Genomic DNA, 16,722 nt, shown 5'->3' with positions numbered 1-16,722 from the left:
AGTGAAGGTGGCTAGAGGGGAGGGTTCATTAGGAAAGATGAGGAAGTCAACTTGGGACCCCTAGTTCACAATGTTCCTTGGGTAGCCTTTTGTAAAATGCCTCAAATTCAGCGTGACGTTTTTCATCATTAGGTGGTTTCCAGTTGTGTCTGACTTCATGATCCCATTTAGGGTTTTCTTGGCAGAGATACTAGAGAGGTTTGCCATTTCCTTCTCCAGCTCATTGACAGATAAAGAAACTGAGGCAAAGAGTTTGAAATGACTTGTCCAGGGTCACACAGCTTGCAGGTGTCTGAGGACAGATTTGAACTTGAGAAGATGAGTCTTCATGATTCCAGGCCCAGAGGTCTGGGCACTATGGCACTCCCAGTTGTCTGAACATGATGTGATTGAGGCTTTGTCAGCTTGAGTCATCAGAGGAAGACTTGTCATTTTAACAAGATGCGTGTGAATTCACTGGGATCAGAAAGGAAAACAAATGATTCTGCACCAGCAAAACTTTCTTTTAAGCTCTGGGGGCATCTGCAGAAGGAAAATTGCATCTGGATGCTGAAGGGAATAGGCAAGAGAACTGGACGCATCATTCCAGAGTTTTGCATTTTTGTGTTTAAGAGTTCCCTGGTGGTGAGGGAATCCGAAGGTAAAGAAGTGCCTATGAAAGTTTGGCAGGATGGGTTTCCCTTTGCTGGGAGGAGAAGGATTTCCCTTTTTTTATTCTTTTAACTAAGAATCTGAGTTTGAGATGCTGACTACTGAGCACTGCAAAATGATCAACCAACAAGTTAGTGAAGGAGAAAAGTTATTATTTTCTCATAAATGAGGAAACTGAGGTTCACTCAGGCAGTTGTGTTTTGTGTTAGGACTCTTGATGTTTCATGACTGGCCTGGGTATGGCTCCCAGCTTTTCCCATTCCAGGCCTGGGCTCTGTTCCCTGGGCCACAGTGCCGCTACCATAACAATGATCTCTCTTGTTTCCTATAGCCCCAGCTCTTCAGGGCTTCCTTCCCAACCAGGTTAGGAGGGAAACTGGCCCTCCTTTGAAAGATGGGGACCCTGACGTAGAAAGAGAGGCAGCATGGGGATACAGGGTCACAAAGCCAGTAGGATTTACAACTCAGTCAGGTGCATGTTCCTATGGACCAGGCTACCTCTGATATAGAGGCTAGGGATTCTTCTCAGGGGCCCTTAAGATGAGTCCTCCTCTCTCCCAAAGAGATGCATTCATTGACTCCCTCTCCTTGCACTAGATGGGGGAGCAAAAGCTCCCTGAGGATAAACCCTGCCCCATTCTTTCTTTCCACTAAACCAATAGCAAAAGACCTTGAGACAGGAGCAAATTGGGTCATGAGGCAGAGCGGCTGGTTTTGAATGCCACTTCAGTCACTTCTTGGCTAGATAGTTTGGTGGGCTAAGCCCTGAACTTAGGAGAATCAGGAAGACTTGAGTTTTAATGCCTCATCCACTCCCAAGCTTTTAGCCTCTATTGGGCACCATAACTGTACCTTCCCTGCCATGGCTATTGGATAGATCCAATATGATAAGCTTTGTAAAGAGCTTAGTCAGCCTGAAGGGCTAAAGAAATGTTGCCTGGGAGCCTGGCCAAGTGACTTCTCCACTTAGCCTGCTTAAATGAGGAAGCCAAACCAGGTCCCTCCAAAGTTCCTGTCTCCAAACACCATGGAGAAGCTTTGACAAGAGCTGGGGTTCAAGAAGGGTCTAATGGAAGAGATGAGGAGCCTGACAGTCTTAGGGGGCTGGACATCATGGCGCACTCATGGTGCAGAGTCCATGTAGGAGCTGGGTGACCACTGACAAGTTGCAACTTTTCTGAGCCTCCATTTGCTCACCTGTGAGATGGGTACAATAGTCCTAGCACTGTCTTCCACCAAAAGGCCTTTGTGAAGAAGCCGTGACATGCTTTAGAAATGGGACAACTTGGGGCGGCTAGGTGGTGCAGTGGGTAGAGCACCGGCCCTGGAGTCAGCAGGACCTGAGTTCAAATCCGGCCTCAGACACTTCATAATGACCTAGCTGTGTGGCCTTGGGCAAGCCACGCAACCCCATTGCCTTGCAAAAACTAAGAAAAAAAAAAAGATGGGATAACTTGTTCATGCCAACCCATAGTGGCACATAAATAGGTCAGAGGACATTATTTTTTTTGTTTTGTTTTTTTGCAAGGCAAACGGGGTTAAGTGGCTTGCCCAAGGCCACACAGCTAGGTCATTATTAAGTGTCTGAGGTCGGATTTGAACTCAGGTCCTCCTGACTCCAGGGCCGGTGCTTTATCCACTACACCACCTAGCTGCTCCTCAGAGGACATTATTAAGGGCCTACTACATGCTCATCAGACTGCAGACCCCACCCCTGACATTTGGGGACATCGGTCCCCAAGCATTTGTCAGCATGTCCATAGATACACAAACAGAAGCTAATTTCAGCTATGAGCATGTACCCAAAACTAGACAGGTCAGGAAAGGCCTGAGCCACAATCTTAGGGGCATCCCCCAAAGCTGAGTCTCTTTGACTCATTGCCTTCATCTTCTCCCCTACTTATCTTTGAGAACTCTTTGACTATTGCTCCACATTAGTTCTTCTCTGGGTCTCCGCCCCAAAGTGTTAGGAGATCCCCAGGTCTGATGTAAGCACGTGAGGTAACTGTGTATTTTAGACATAGGACAGCCCATAGGATTTGGTTTGTGTGATTTTCCAAAAAGGGGCCAATAGTTCCATTGGAGCTAGAACTCACAGGAGTGAAGAGAATTCAAGGAGGACAGAAGAAGTGAGAGCTGGCCAGGTTGTAAATGCTGTGCTGACTTTGCATTTTCTTCCAACAGCCCTAGAAAAGTCTCAGAAATGAATGAATGAGTAAGAGTGTCTGAAGCACGTAGTGTCCGCCATGCTGTCCATTCAGCCCGGCAGCTAGCCTCTAGGGGCCTGTGTCCAACCCTCGTCAAGGAGAGCAGAGCTGGAACAAGTGCAGGGGCCTACTCCTACCTACCTAAAGCTAATATCCCAAAGGTTCAGACTTTGTAGTGACTCTCCCACGAATGTAAGCAGATAAACTACCCTAAAACACCCTCCAACTGCCAGAGCCTGGCCTTGGTTTCTTGCCATTGGTGGCATGCTTGATAAGGTTGAGCCTAAACCTGAATCCTGGGCACTGAGCAGAAGGGGCTCCCAAGTGTCACTTCTGTCCCTACTGGTGCTCTAGCCAGTGTTCAGCCGGACCACCTGAACCCTCGCTGGCTCCCATGGCCCAGGGGCTCCCTCCCATTTCCAGACTCTCTAGTCCCTTCAGGAGACTATCAGAGAGGCAGCTAAGTGTCGGTGGAGGGAACCGTGGACTTGGGATCAGGGCAGGCCCAGGTCCCAGTCCTGCATCTATTACCAGCTGAGTGACCTTGGACAAGTCATGTCACATCATAGGCTTAGAGCTGGAGGACCTTTAGGTCAAAAATGGCAGACATGTGGCCTGAATGTTCCCAGTGTGGTTGAACCAGATTAAAATGTGATTGGGAAACATTTCTCAAAATAAGGAGAAAGAACTACATAAATAATAAGGCACAGATAATGTTACATTTTCGAGCTAAGTCATCCTATTTCCCACAGGCATTGTTATGTTTGGCTTGGAGGGCCACGTTTCGATTGAAGTTGGATCATCTACTTCAACCTCTCGGTTTTACGGGGGGGGGGGGGGGGGGGGGATAGGGTACACGGTGCAGAAATCTCGTTGCTTCTCCCTCCACCTTATTCCTCCATCTTTCCTCCTGTCTCCACTTCAACCACCCTCACCCAGGCCACCTCTCCTCTGACCTTCTTATCCATGCTCTTCCTCCCTCTAGTCTCTCTCCATTCCCAATGCAGCTGTTACAATAATCTCCCTAAAACAGGTCAGATCATATGACTTCCCTGCTTAAGAACCTTCCAGAGCTCGCTGTGAACTCTTCTAGGCCCAAATAGAAACTCTTGTGTTTGGCTTTTATCTGGGGAGGGGGGGGAAGGCAATAGAGGTTATGTGACTTGCCCGGGGTCACATAGCTAATGTGTAGCTGAGGCTGAATTTGAACTCAGGTCCTCCTGATTCCAGGGTAGCTGCCCCTAGATTTGACTTTTAAAGCTCTTAGAGACTGGGCTCTAGTTAGCCTTTCCAGGTTTAGGGCCTAATTCTCTCCTTCACATTCTCTACACTCCAGCAATCTGGCCTTCTTTGTAGAGATCCCTGTTCTTCCACCTCTGTGCCTTTGTCCAGGCCATGCTTCACCCCTGACTTGCCCTCCCTCTCCACCTCCGCCAGTTCCCTCAATTAGGAATACTTCCCTCAAAATTGCCTTGGTTTTCCATCTTGATTGATTTCCCTGTGGGGAAAATGTAAGTTCCTTGAGGCCAAGGATTTGTTTCTATTTTTGTCTAGCTCTCCAGAGCCTAGCACAGTGTTTGAAATGCAGTTGGTGCTTAATAAATGCTTGTTGCATTGGACACAGGACAAGGAAGCCTAGATCTTAAGTTGGAAGAGACTTCAAAGGTCAGCAGTTTCAACTCTGTCATTTTATAGATGAGGAAACTGAGGCCAAAGAGAGGAAGGGATGTACAGATCATGGATTTAAAGCTAGACTCTGCATTCCTGTCTTCAATTTCTGAGGCCCAGAGGTGGGAAGGGAAGTCTCCAAGTTCCTATAGGGAGTAAGGGCGGAGCAGATTCACACTCTACTTTTTGCTTCCAAACTAAGATTTCTCTCTGGTTTATTTCATTCCCATTAACCTCTCTAAATCTCAGTTTCTCCATCTGCAAAAGGGAGAGATGGGGCGGCTAGGTGGCATAGTAGATAGAGCATTGGCCCTGGAGTCAGGGGGACCTGAGTTCAAATCCAGACTCAGACATTTAATAATTACCCAGCTATGTGGCCTTGGGCAAGCCAGTTAACCCATTGTCTTACAAAAACCTAAAAAAGAAAAAGAGAGGGTGAGATTGGTTTTCAAAGATTGCTGCGATGACTAGTATTAGCACCTATACTTGTTAGAAGTCACTCCAACCTCATCCTTAGCCTGTCTAGGCCCCAAAGCTTTATTCACGTGAGTGTGTTCAGTGGGCCAGGGTCTCCAACTGGAGTTGGGGGCCTGCTCTGGTTTCTCTTCTGTGTCACTGATATGACCCTTGGCACATTTTTCATTTGAGATTTCCGATGGCCCTTTATTCATAGTCTTTGTTGAGTGTCATTTGTGGGCTGAGAACTGACCTGGGCTCGGAACAGCACATAGGCCATTAGTAGAAGCAGCCCTGGCCTGAATGAACGGTCCTCCTTGGGGAGGAAGACAGTCAGCCATGAGTAGGGTGGAATCATACTTTTCCCCCGAAGTCCCGGAAACTGCGCTCCTACTAACCAGTTAGGCTTTTTTCATCAGTTGCCTTTTAAAATTGCAGACTTCTGTCTGACGTGCTTCCCCTCCCTCCCATACTGGGTTCAGTGTAATTCAACATACTAGGCGGTGAAGCGCAAGGCATTAAAAAAAACCCAGTTCTTGCCCTCATTAAGCTTACATTCTGCTGAGTGAAATAACCTGTGAGCCGCTAAATATAAAGTAACCTGGATGTGAAGTGAGAGAACATTAATAACTTACTTGGGGGGCTCGGTGAATAACTTGGGGAATCCCCCTCATATAGGAGAAGAAGACCAAACTGAGCATGTCCGTGTTCTTAGAATGCAAAAAAATCAGAGGCAGCTATGTGGCAGAGTGGATAGAGTGTTGCCTATCAGGAAGATGTGAATTCAAATTCAGCTTCAAACACATTTGCCTCAGTTTCTTCAACTGTAAAATGGGCATCTATCTTCCAGAGTTGTTGTGAGGATCAATTGAGACTATATCTGTAAAATTCTCATTATTGTTTTGTCCTTTGTTTTCTTTTCTTTTTTTTAAGATTTTTGCAAGGCAACAGGGTTAAGTGGCTTGCCCAAGGCCACACAGCTAGGTCATTATTAACTGTCTGAGGCTGGATTTGAACTCAGGTATTCCTGACTCCTGGACCAGTGCTCTATTCACTGTGCCACCTAGCTACACGTTGTCCTTTGGTTTTTGGGGGTTTCTTTTAGGTTTTTGCAAGGCAAATGGGGTTAAGTGGCTTGCCCAAGGCCACACAGCTAAGTCATTATTAAGTGTCTGAGACCGGATTTGACCCCAGGTCCTCCTGACTCCAGGGCCGGTGCTCTATCCACTGCGCCACCTAGCCGCCCCATCCTTTGTTTTCAAAGATCGTGGCATGCACCTGAATTGGATTTGAGTGGGGGAGGAGGTTGCACTAAGTCAACAGCCTCACTTTTTCCTTTGGAGTCATGTGGGTCCAGAGGCTAAATATGGATCAGGATGATTGGAGATGACTCCGCATATGAGGCAATCAGGGTTAAATGACTTGCCCAAGGTCACCCAGCTAGGAAGCATCTGAGGTCATATTTGAACTCAGGTCCTCCTGATTCCAGGGCTGCTGCCCCACCCGCTAGTTGGCACCATCTAGCTGCCCCTAAAAGTTCTTAACACCGTTTCTGGCACACATTAAGCACTTAAATCCTGTTTCCTTCCTCTTCCATAAACCCATCTTTTCCAAACAATGGTCACCTCCAAGGAAGAAAATCCTGAGTTTTCTTTATAATCAGCAATTTATCACTTGTGTGACTTGGGTCAAGTCCCTTTCCCAATCTTGGTTCCTTTGTGGTCTCATTCCTTCTTTGTATAGATGAGGAAACTGAGTCCCAGAAGTTGAGACCCAAGTATTGAGGAATCAAGTCAAAATTTGAACCTGAGACCTCTGAACTCAAGTCTTTTTTGGGGGGAGAGGGGTTTGAGATTTTATTTTTCCACATATTATGAAAGTGTTTCAACATCCATCCACTTTGCATATTTAGAAGTTACATATTTTTCTACCACCCTCTCCTTAGTAGCTAACAATCTAGTAAAAATTGTACATGTTCATTTGTGTTTAACATGTTTACGTATTAGTATTTGCGTATGAGGAATTAGGATTAAAGGCAAAGGAAGAAGGGGTGGCTGTGTGGCAATGGATAGAGCACCAGCCCTGGAGTCAGGAGGACCCGAGTTCAAATCCGGCCTCAGACACTTAATAATGACCTAGTTGAGTGGCCTTGGGCAGGCCACTTAACCCCATTTGCCTTGCAAAAACCTAAAAACAAAAACAAAAACAAAAACATTATAGATGATCAACTCACAATGTTGTTAATGTGTCCAATGTTCCCTTCGCTCCGCACCTATTCCTGTAATTCTTTCCATGCTTCTTTATGGTTCTTCATGGTTTCTCCTAGAACAGTTATACTCCATCCCATTCATGTACCATAACTTGCTCAGCCATTCCCCACTGATGGGCATCCCCTCAATTTCCAATTCTTTGTCACTACAAAAATAACTACTATAAATATTTTGGAACAGGTGGGACTTTTCCCATTTTTTCTGATTTCTTTTGGATCTAGGCCTAGTATTGGTATTGCTGGGTCAAATGGTATGATCAGTTTTATTGTTCTTTGAGTATTTTGCTCTCCAGAATGTTGAATTAGTTCTGAACTCACATCTTAAGCTATTTTCACTAGACCACATGGCCTCAGTTTCCTCATTTGTCAATCTGATTTTAGACTCTAGAATTCTCAGTCTGCAAATTTCCAAAACTTGGTCAGAAATCAGTTTAAATAGGATAATTTAAGGAATTTAATATTCCTTGTACTTAAAACTAGGAGAGCCTTTAGAAATGATCTCTTCCTGAGTCAAAAGGGAAAAGATTTCTGATTTTGAGTAAATTTGGCTATGTTTGAGGATGACCTTGGATGAGTCCCTTCCCATCACTGTGTCACTTTCCCTCTTTGTAAAAACCAGAGCTGGACTGAATGACCCCAAAAGCTTCCAACCTGAGACTCTGAACTGGAAGGGACTTGCCAAGGTCACCCAGGGAGGGATCCTTGGGACCTATACCCTGGGTCATCCATGGCAGGATCAGGCACCTGGTCTCAGCTCCTAAAATGTTCAGTGACATTTTCAATCTGGGCAGAGCCTTGGAAAGCTATCCTGAGGCACACAGTGTGTACATGGGAAAAAGCACCAGCTAAGCAGGAGTGGAGCCCAGCCCTCTGGCTTGGGTCCATGAGAGCCTGAAGCCGCCAGCTGGCCGCCTTCATCTTCTCTCTGGGATGATTCCTTGTCAGAAGCTGTGGCATCTCCAGGAGAGATAGTCAGAGTGAGAAATGCTTGCACAGAGTGATATTCATCCTGGGTCAGGGTGACAGCCCAGATGTCTTCAGAGAGAGCAGGCCTCTCTATATTAAGATTAATTAACCCACTCAGAGAAAAATTCAATGAGGCAGCAATGAACCCTCTAAAGCTAGCAATTAGAATAATTCCTGGTATAGTACCTTATACCCTACTCCCCCCAAAAAATATCCCAAGTTGTGACTCAGCACATCTGGGCAGCAGAATGGGCTGGGAGTCAGGAAGAGGAGAGCTCAAACTGCAGTCAGTTCCCAGTGGTGTGACCCTGGGCAAGTCATATCACTATTATCTGGCTCACGTTATTCATCTGTAAAATGGGAATAATCATAGCTCCTCTTTCCCATGGTGGTTGTGGAGATCATGAGATAGTTTATGGAAAGGGCTTTGCAAACTTGAAAGCCTTATAGACATGCTCACTTGATCCCTTTTCCCAGAATCTCTTTGGATTTGGAGAACCAGAAAGGCAGGTTCTAAGGCGACTGCCATCTTGGCTAGCTTTGGACCTCCCCTATGTTCCAACCTGCTTTCACATCCAATGTTATCACATGAAGCTTCACATCCCCAACCCCCAGGAGACAGACTCAGAAGTCTTATTATCCTCTTTGGATGTTGGTTAGGAATTGGAAGCAGGTGTGGGGGGAGGGGGTCCCAAGCCCATGGTCCTCTGTCCTGTCCTGACGCTTCCTTCATTTCCAGCCTATTATGCTATGATCTCTTCCCTGCATCATATGGCATGCTCTAGAATTTCATAAGTCCCTTCTGTGTTCCCAGTTAATCAGTGCTGGCCACCTAGTGAGTGCCACAGCTGACATAAGAACCCCACTGGAGCCCGAATGATGGCAGACCAGTTGGCTAGTTCCTTAGTTCTGATGAATGCATCCTTCATGTTGGCTCCTGCATGGATCAGAACCATCTAGAATCTCTGATCAGCACTCTAGAGGGTTGGTTAGTGGCCTCGGACCAAAAGGCATGAAGAGTCTGGCCAAGATTTAAGGCCAGTTTCCTTCATTTCCAGCCTATTATTCTATAATCTCTTCACTGTGACAGGTAGACTGCTCCAGAATTTCCCGAGCCCTGTTCCCAGCCAACCAATCCTTATGAAGAGCCTACTGTGTGTCGATTATCGACCAGACTCCCGGGGAGTTAAGCCAGCTTGGAAACAGTCACTGCCCTCTGGGATTTGCCTTTCTCCCATTCCTGGATTCCTTTAGCCTTGGGTGTGGCCACTGGGTCATCTCACCTTTCACTTTTCAGCTGATAAACCAGGACCCATCTGGCACCTGCTGGGGGGTTGTCACTGTGCCAAGGGATAGCGAGGGACCCTGTCCTTCTAACCCTTGTATTCTCCCTGAGAAGACAGTTAGCCCTGAGAAGGAAATATCGTAGAGACGTGACCTTCCTATCTCCCTGTGGCTAGAATTGAGGCAGCTGCTCCTGATGGGGGTGGGAGCTTTGAGCTGCTGTGACCCCAGCCAGGCCCAGTCGCCCCCTGCCCTTGCAGCTTGGCCCCTGCTCCTTGGGTTCAGCAGATTGGTGCTCGACTTAGGGCCAACACCTGCTGCACTTTTTTGTTGTCGCATCATTGTGGTCACGTCCTACTCTTCATGAACCCATCTGAGATTTTCTTGGAAGAGACACAAAGAGTGGTTTGCCATTTCCTTCAGTTTCTTTTATACTTGGGGAAACTGAGGCAAACAAGATGAAGTCACTTTTCTGGGGTGAGGCAGTACGTAGCTGAGGCTGGATTTGAACTCAGGTCTTCCGGACTCCAGGCTCAGCACTCTACTTCCACATCTAGTTGCCTCCTGCTTGGCTTTAGCTCTGAAGTCCCTCGCTCACTTGCCCTACCAGCCTTAGCCTCTCAATGGCAGAGATTACTATACAGGTGTATAACAACCCCATGCTGGGCCTGCCGAATATGCTTATTATTATGAGAGATCAGTCAATAAACATTTACTAAGCGCCTACTGTATGCCAGACATTGTGTTGGATTCTGGCCATAGAGAGATAGGGCTGGGCTACAACCCCTTTTGGGGAGGGCAAGGCAGTCCAGGTTAAGGGACCTATCCAGGGTCACACAACTAGTATCAAATGTCTTGAGGACTGATTCTAATGCTTTATCCGCTGTGCCATCTAGCTGCCCCAGGCCACAACTGCAAAGAAGCCTACAGTAGATAAGAGTGTATACATAAGCTTCTACAATGTAATCCCTTTATTGCTCTCTGAGAGATAGGAGGAAGAAGAGATCTCCTCCTTAGAGGAATTTGCAGAGACACAAATTATTTCTTGTTGCAATTGGTTTCCTTTTTAATGACTGTTGAACCCCAAGGCCAACCAACCTCTCCCTTTCCTGTCCCCCCAGCTGCTGAACTCATTGACTGTGGACCCCGATGCCAACTGCAAGTATGGCCTCTATTTCCGAGACGGCCAGAGAAAGGTAGACTACATCCTCGTCTACAATTATAAGCGGACCACAAGTCACAACATCTTGTCCCGAGTCCTCCACGTTGATCCCTCCCCAGGGTCCCAGAGCCTCAAGCAGGAACCTCTGCCTGGCAAGGATGGGCCCCTGGACACGGGCGACATGGATCATCATGAAGATGACAAACGATCCCGCCGGGAAGAGTATGAGAGCAACCTCCTAGAGGCTGGCCTCGAGCTGGAGAGAGATGAGGATGTAATTATCACTTCCATAAGTCAGTGGGTCTTCTAGGGGAAAGGGGAGCTTGGCATTCTGTTGTTAGGAAACCCAGTGGGTAGAGTTGGGCTTTATTTTTAGATGGGGAGGGCTGGAAAGATTTCATTTTCCCCTATTAACAAACCTTCCCAGGGCAATGACAGGTATACACCCTACTCAACTTATGTCCCATCTTCTCCCACCTTGTCTACTTTCAAACAAGGCACAGCCAACCAATGGCTTTCTTCTTCCTAACCCTAAAACAACCTTTCTATGCCACAAGTAATGGTTTCCCCCTCCTTGTTCCCCACTTTTGCCCTAGCCCTACCTAGCAAAGCTCAGGAGCCAGCCTAGAGGCATCGGCAGCAGGGCCCTGGGTGTTCTCTCCCCCTGAGCAGTCACCCTCCCCTTTGGTCATGGGGTCCCCCCTCTGAAAAATAGAAGGGATGGCCCCAGCTGAGTTCTGGGGTGCTGTGAGATCATGAGAATGATCTGAAGAAAGATGCTATACAGAGAGAAGAGCAGGGAGGCTGATTTCTGAGGGGTTTCTGAGGGGTTTCTGGGGGATTGGCTTCAGGGTCAGATGCATTTCATATTTAAATAGAAAGCAGGAGTAAATTCAGTGTAATTCAAAAAATTAACTATGGGAGTGACCTAAACAAAAGATGATTTTTGGCAGCTGTAGGAGATTGAATTGAAAGCTGGGAGACCATTTTTTGAATTGCTATTGCAATAGTCCAGGTGAGAGGGATGAGGCCCTGAATAAGTGTTGACTGGCTTGTAAATGGAAAGAAGGGCATTGAGACTTGGGGAGGAATTAACATGACTTTGCATCTTTGATTGGAGAGGTAGAAGGAGGTGGGAAGGAGAGCAGGAACCTCAGGGTGAAAAACCTAGCTGCCTAGGAGGATGGGGGTGCCCTGGCTAAAAAAAGGGGGGGTCAGTGACGATTGGATGTGACTGAGGAGACACATTCTGGCCCATTGGGGAGCCCAGGTGGTCCCCTTATTGCTAGTGACAGCAGGTCTTGCTTCTGGGATACTTCATCAAAGATTTATTGATTGGAGGCATTTAATGGAGGTTTGTTCAATGTTTACCTGATGGGAAACTGGATCTTAATGTTCAATAAATAAGGAACTCCTATCTGAATGACAGTTGCATATGGAAGAACTCAGTTGTCTGGAAATCTAAGCTGAGGCCCCCAAACAAGCATTGGCTGGCAATCTTCACCAAGCAATCCTCCACATTTTGAGGAAAGTTCCAAGTTCCCAAAGGGTACAGATTGGGAAGCAGAAATTGATTCTGCCTTCTAGATTCTTCATGGTAGAACTCCATAGGAATGGAGTGGGGGGGGAGCTCCACAACCTCCCATTTCCACTTGTGGGTCTTCCAAGATACCACAATCCTCCAACTGAAGGAAGTCACTAAGCCATTGCTTAAAGCCCCCCAGGAGGGTTCCCCAAATCATACCCCTTATCAAGGAAAAGAAGTTTTTCCAATCTTTGCAGTTTCCCCCTTGTTTCTGGTTCTATCTTGATGGATGTGAGCAACCATACTCATTAATCTCCTTTTCAGATTTAAAGCACCTCTTCTGTTCCATCCACTTGGTTAGGCAATTCAAAGGAAAAGGTGAGCCAATCCTGTCCTCAGGAAGCTCCCACACTACTGGCCTCAACATGTTCCTAGATATTCAGTAGAGGATATAGAGAAAATATGTCCACAACTATTTTCAGGAAAGATCTACCAAGGAAAGTGGAAAGATAATCGTTGGAAGAGAATCAAGCAAACGAGGAGAGCTTTGATGTGGGACGTAGCATTTGAGCTGGGAATTTCATAAGGGCAAAACATTCCACATAGGGCGGAAAGCCTGGACAAAGGCCCAAGGGCAGGAAATGCAATTCTTTCTACAGAGAATGGCATATAGGCCAGTTTATCTGTACCATGGAATTGTGGGGGAGGATGTTATTCACCTCAAAAGTTAAGATTAGAGCCATAGGTATTTGATTTTGAAGGCAGTGGAAAAACAACAAAACATTCTTGAGAATAGGAATGACATAGAACTATATATAAGGGATGGCAATTTGACAGCTCTAAGGAGGATGGTTGGAAACAGGAGAGGCTGGAGGCAGGGAGAGCACTTGGGAGGCCAGAGCATTCATTTAGGCAAAGGGTGATGAAGTTCTGAGTTACGGTGATGATGGTGTGAACCAAGAGAAAGGATTGGATATGAGAGATATGGAGGAAGTTGAATCATCAAGACTTGGGAAAGGTTTGGGAATGGGGAGAAGAAAGAGGAGGGAATATATATGGTAGCTAGGGATGAGTGGTAGATCACAATAACATTTGGAGAAAACATCAGGCAGGACCAAGGCTGGGTTTGGGATGGGAGAGGCCAAGATCCATCTCGGGTAAGAAGAGGTATCTAGTGGGTAGTTGGAGACACTTGACTGGCACTCGGGAGACACATGAGAGCTGGTCATGGTGATCTAAGAGTTTGTTTAGCTTGGCACGAGGCCTCCTAGGAAGAGACAAAGGGCCAATTATTACTGGCTCCTCAGGAACCCCATTTCTTCTGATGAACTGGAAGGTTTTTCTCTTCCAAAATAGCACTACTCTGCAAGGTTGCTTTCTCTCGGTGTTGGATATCAAAGGTTGAGAAAGTTTGGGGAAACCGTGTTTGGGTAGCAGCAATTTCATGCTGAGTTGTTAGTATAGATACTTGGTATCATCAAATATGTCTAAGAATGTAACTTGAGGTATGTAGACACATCTCCACAATCAGCCTTTTCCTCCTCCCTCAGTAATTCTAAATAAGATCCTAAAATGGGCACAGCCCTCCAGCAGACAGTTCAAGGCAAAGGATTGTTTTCATTCCAAAGAAATGAATCTATTTATGTGGAAATTGCCCCCTAAGGACTACCTAGTGGCCACTTGTACATTTCTTCCCTGGTTGCATACTGAAGCATCACTTTGACTATGAAAAGTTATCAGATACTTTATTATTTTATTTTATATTTTAATTTTTTCCAACTGCATGTAAAGATAGTTTTCAATATTCATTTTTGGCAAAATTTTGAGTCCCATTTTCCCCTTCTTCTCACCCCTCTCCCCCCCCCACAATGTACAAACATGTCAAACATATCTCCTTATTAGTCATGTTGTACAAGAAAAATCAGAACAAAAGGGGAAAAAAAACACAAGGAAAAAAATCTAAGTGAAAAGAGTCCACTTTGGTCTGTATTCAGATTCCATGGTTCTTTCTCTGGATGGATAATATTTTCCATTAGAACTATCTTTGCTTACTGTTTTGTTGAAAAGAGTCAAATGTACCTTAGTCGATTAATGCACAATGTTGCTGTCAGATATTTTACAGCCCTAGACCCTAATCTAAAATTTTCCCATTTCACTTAATCTTGTGGGCATGATGCAGTGTGTTCCAGAGGCCCTTCAGGGGCCAAGGCCAGTGATCCTGCACCCAAATAGAGCTTCACCCCCAGAGATGGATCTGTTGTAGAGAGCCCCATCCAGCTGCCATCTGCACAACCAAACACAAAGACAAAAACAAACCCAGATCAGAGTCTATTAAAAGGCTGCCTGGATGATCAGGAATATGTGAGGGGTGTGTTAGCTGGGGCCAGGGTGATTACCAGGGATGGCCACTCTCTGCTCCATTTCAAAAGGGAGAGAGGAACTGGCTTCTTGTTTATTCGAGATCTGACTTTACCAGGACCCAACTGTTAGGTCCTTTGGGGAAAAGAATATTTAGGCTAGATATTAGATGCCTACATTCTAATCTCTTCTTTTAAGAGATGGCCAAGGAAAGAAAGAGTGAGGAAAAGAGACAGAAATAGAAATTAAAAGTAAATAAACAAAAATCAGCTCAACAATCAAAGGCCACCCAGGTGGGCTTGTATTATCCTAGAGGGAGCTTGGTCCCTGGCCTAGGTGGGGGTTCATCTTCATCTCTTCTGCTGAGCTTGGAGAGGAGTGACTTGTTGTCCCCTTCCTCCTGCAACTTGACTGAGCATCATGGGAATTTCTCTAGGGAGCTTCACAGCAGTCATTTACTTCTGGGCAAGTGAGCTGGTTCTTCTAGGAAGATCCCATAGCGCTGTGGGTGCTAAGATCCCCTGCATATTTGATGTCTTGAAGAGATGGGAAAGGTAGTGTAGACTTCAGGTCCCTCTTGGCCCCCCAAAGCGGGTGGGCAGTGTAAACTGTCCTTTTCCCTAAGATGATCTGCTACCTATGCTGGACTTCGTTGGAGAAAGAACCTAGTTGTGAACACCACTTCTTGCCTTTCTTGGGGCCAGTAACAAGAACCCCCACAAAGTCTTATATTTTTATGTGCTGGCATCATCTTGGATGGTACTAAAAGGGAGGATGGGGCTCCTAGCTCCATTCTGAGGTCCCACGAGGTTCAGTTTACTCTGTAGTAGCACCTAGTTGGATTGAGCTCAAGAAAAACTCTGCTCCTTAGTCTCTGGGTTCCACTTCCAGCCACCCTGAGCTCCAGCTCACGTAGTCAGGAAGATTTATAATGGAACTTGTTTTCCTAAGAGTGGCACTGGGGTGGCTTGAGCCATCCCTATAGGTAGGAGAGGTAGGATACTGCCTCTGGCACAATCCAAGGAGGTCATTGTGGGATAGCTATTTAGATAACTTTTTAAATCGAATATATATTGTATGTATACTATGATATTATATAAATAAATATAAATCTATATATTGCACAAATTCCAAATGCCAGAAATTTCAGTGGTCTTGGATGTTGGGAGGTATGTCCAGATACCCATGTTACAGTGGGGATCCCAAGTCTTCAGGGCCCTACTGGCCATGATGGCACAGCTCCCTCATGGCTGTTGGGGCAAGACTTGTGAATGAGAAAACAAGAGTGATGGGTTCAATGACAAGTAGCATTGGGGGCACCTGGAATAGGACCTGCACCTGTACCCTTGACCTCACTGAGAGATGAGCCAACTGAGTGGAGCATGAAAAATACAGGGTCTACGGCCAATTATTTAATCAGATTCATCAGACTTTTTATTGTCTATTCTATGCGAAGATGCTGGACATTAAAATGTTGATGATATTTCAGGGAGGTGATGCCATGACTTGCAAGTGAGTTGGATTTAAGGGAGGAGGAGCTGGAATACGTCACCAGCCTCACTTTTTCCTCCAGATTCATATGGGTCCAGGAGCCAGATATAGATCAGGACAAGTGGAGATGGCCCTGGATGCAAGGCAATCAGGGTTGAGTGACTTGCCTAAGATCACACAGCTAGTAAGTCAAGGGTCTGAGCTTGGATTTGAACTCAGGTCCTCCTGACTCCAGGGCTAGTGCCCTATCCACTATTACACCCAGCTGCCCTATACATTAAAGAGACACCAGAAGTGAAGATGATTTTCTCTCTTTCCTCAGGATGAGCAGCATGGAAAGTTAGACAAGCAAGGACAAATATTTGAGGTACCCAATACCTTCAGGAGATGAGATAGATCCTAGGCTCCTAGAGGTGAAGCTAGATGGAACCAGAGGGTCCGTATATAGCACAGTGTTCAAGCTAAGGCAGGTCCATCATGATCCCACCCAAAGACCTCAGCACATCTGAAGTCCTAAGGCTCAGGTCCCCAACAGTGGGGGTCCATTAATGCGAATATGGATGTACTCCATCACCCAAATATTTCTTCCTGTCTAAAACTCACATTTTTTGAAGCTGTGCCATATAGGATGTTGGATGTTTATACTATGGGAGTAATTTATTTTTAGAAAGTGCAGAATACTCCA

The 16,722-nt window shown here is 46.0% G+C and overlaps 1 protein-coding gene across 8 annotated transcripts in view; it reads left to right on the top strand.

Moving 5' to 3' along the window:
* ANO1 (anoctamin 1) overlaps window positions 1-16,722 on the top strand; it is a 132,266-nt gene that overhangs the window by 34,858 nt on the left and 80,686 nt on the right. For all 8 annotated transcript variants that reach the window (XM_074230871.1, XM_074230870.1, XM_074230867.1 and 5 more), the window contains exon 3: window positions 10,623-10,937. In XM_074230871.1, coding sequence (XP_074086972.1) covers window positions 10,623-10,937 — 315 coding nt within the window. The remainder of the gene's footprint in view (window positions 1-10,622; window positions 10,938-16,722) is intronic.

This window comes from Macrotis lagotis, chromosome 3 (genome assembly GCF_037893015.1).
Source record: "Macrotis lagotis isolate mMagLag1 chromosome 3, bilby.v1.9.chrom.fasta, whole genome shotgun sequence".
In the NCBI taxonomy this organism is placed as follows: domain Eukaryota; kingdom Metazoa; phylum Chordata; class Mammalia; order Peramelemorphia; family Peramelidae; genus Macrotis; species Macrotis lagotis.
This window is presented reverse-complemented; position numbering and strand designations above follow the sequence as displayed.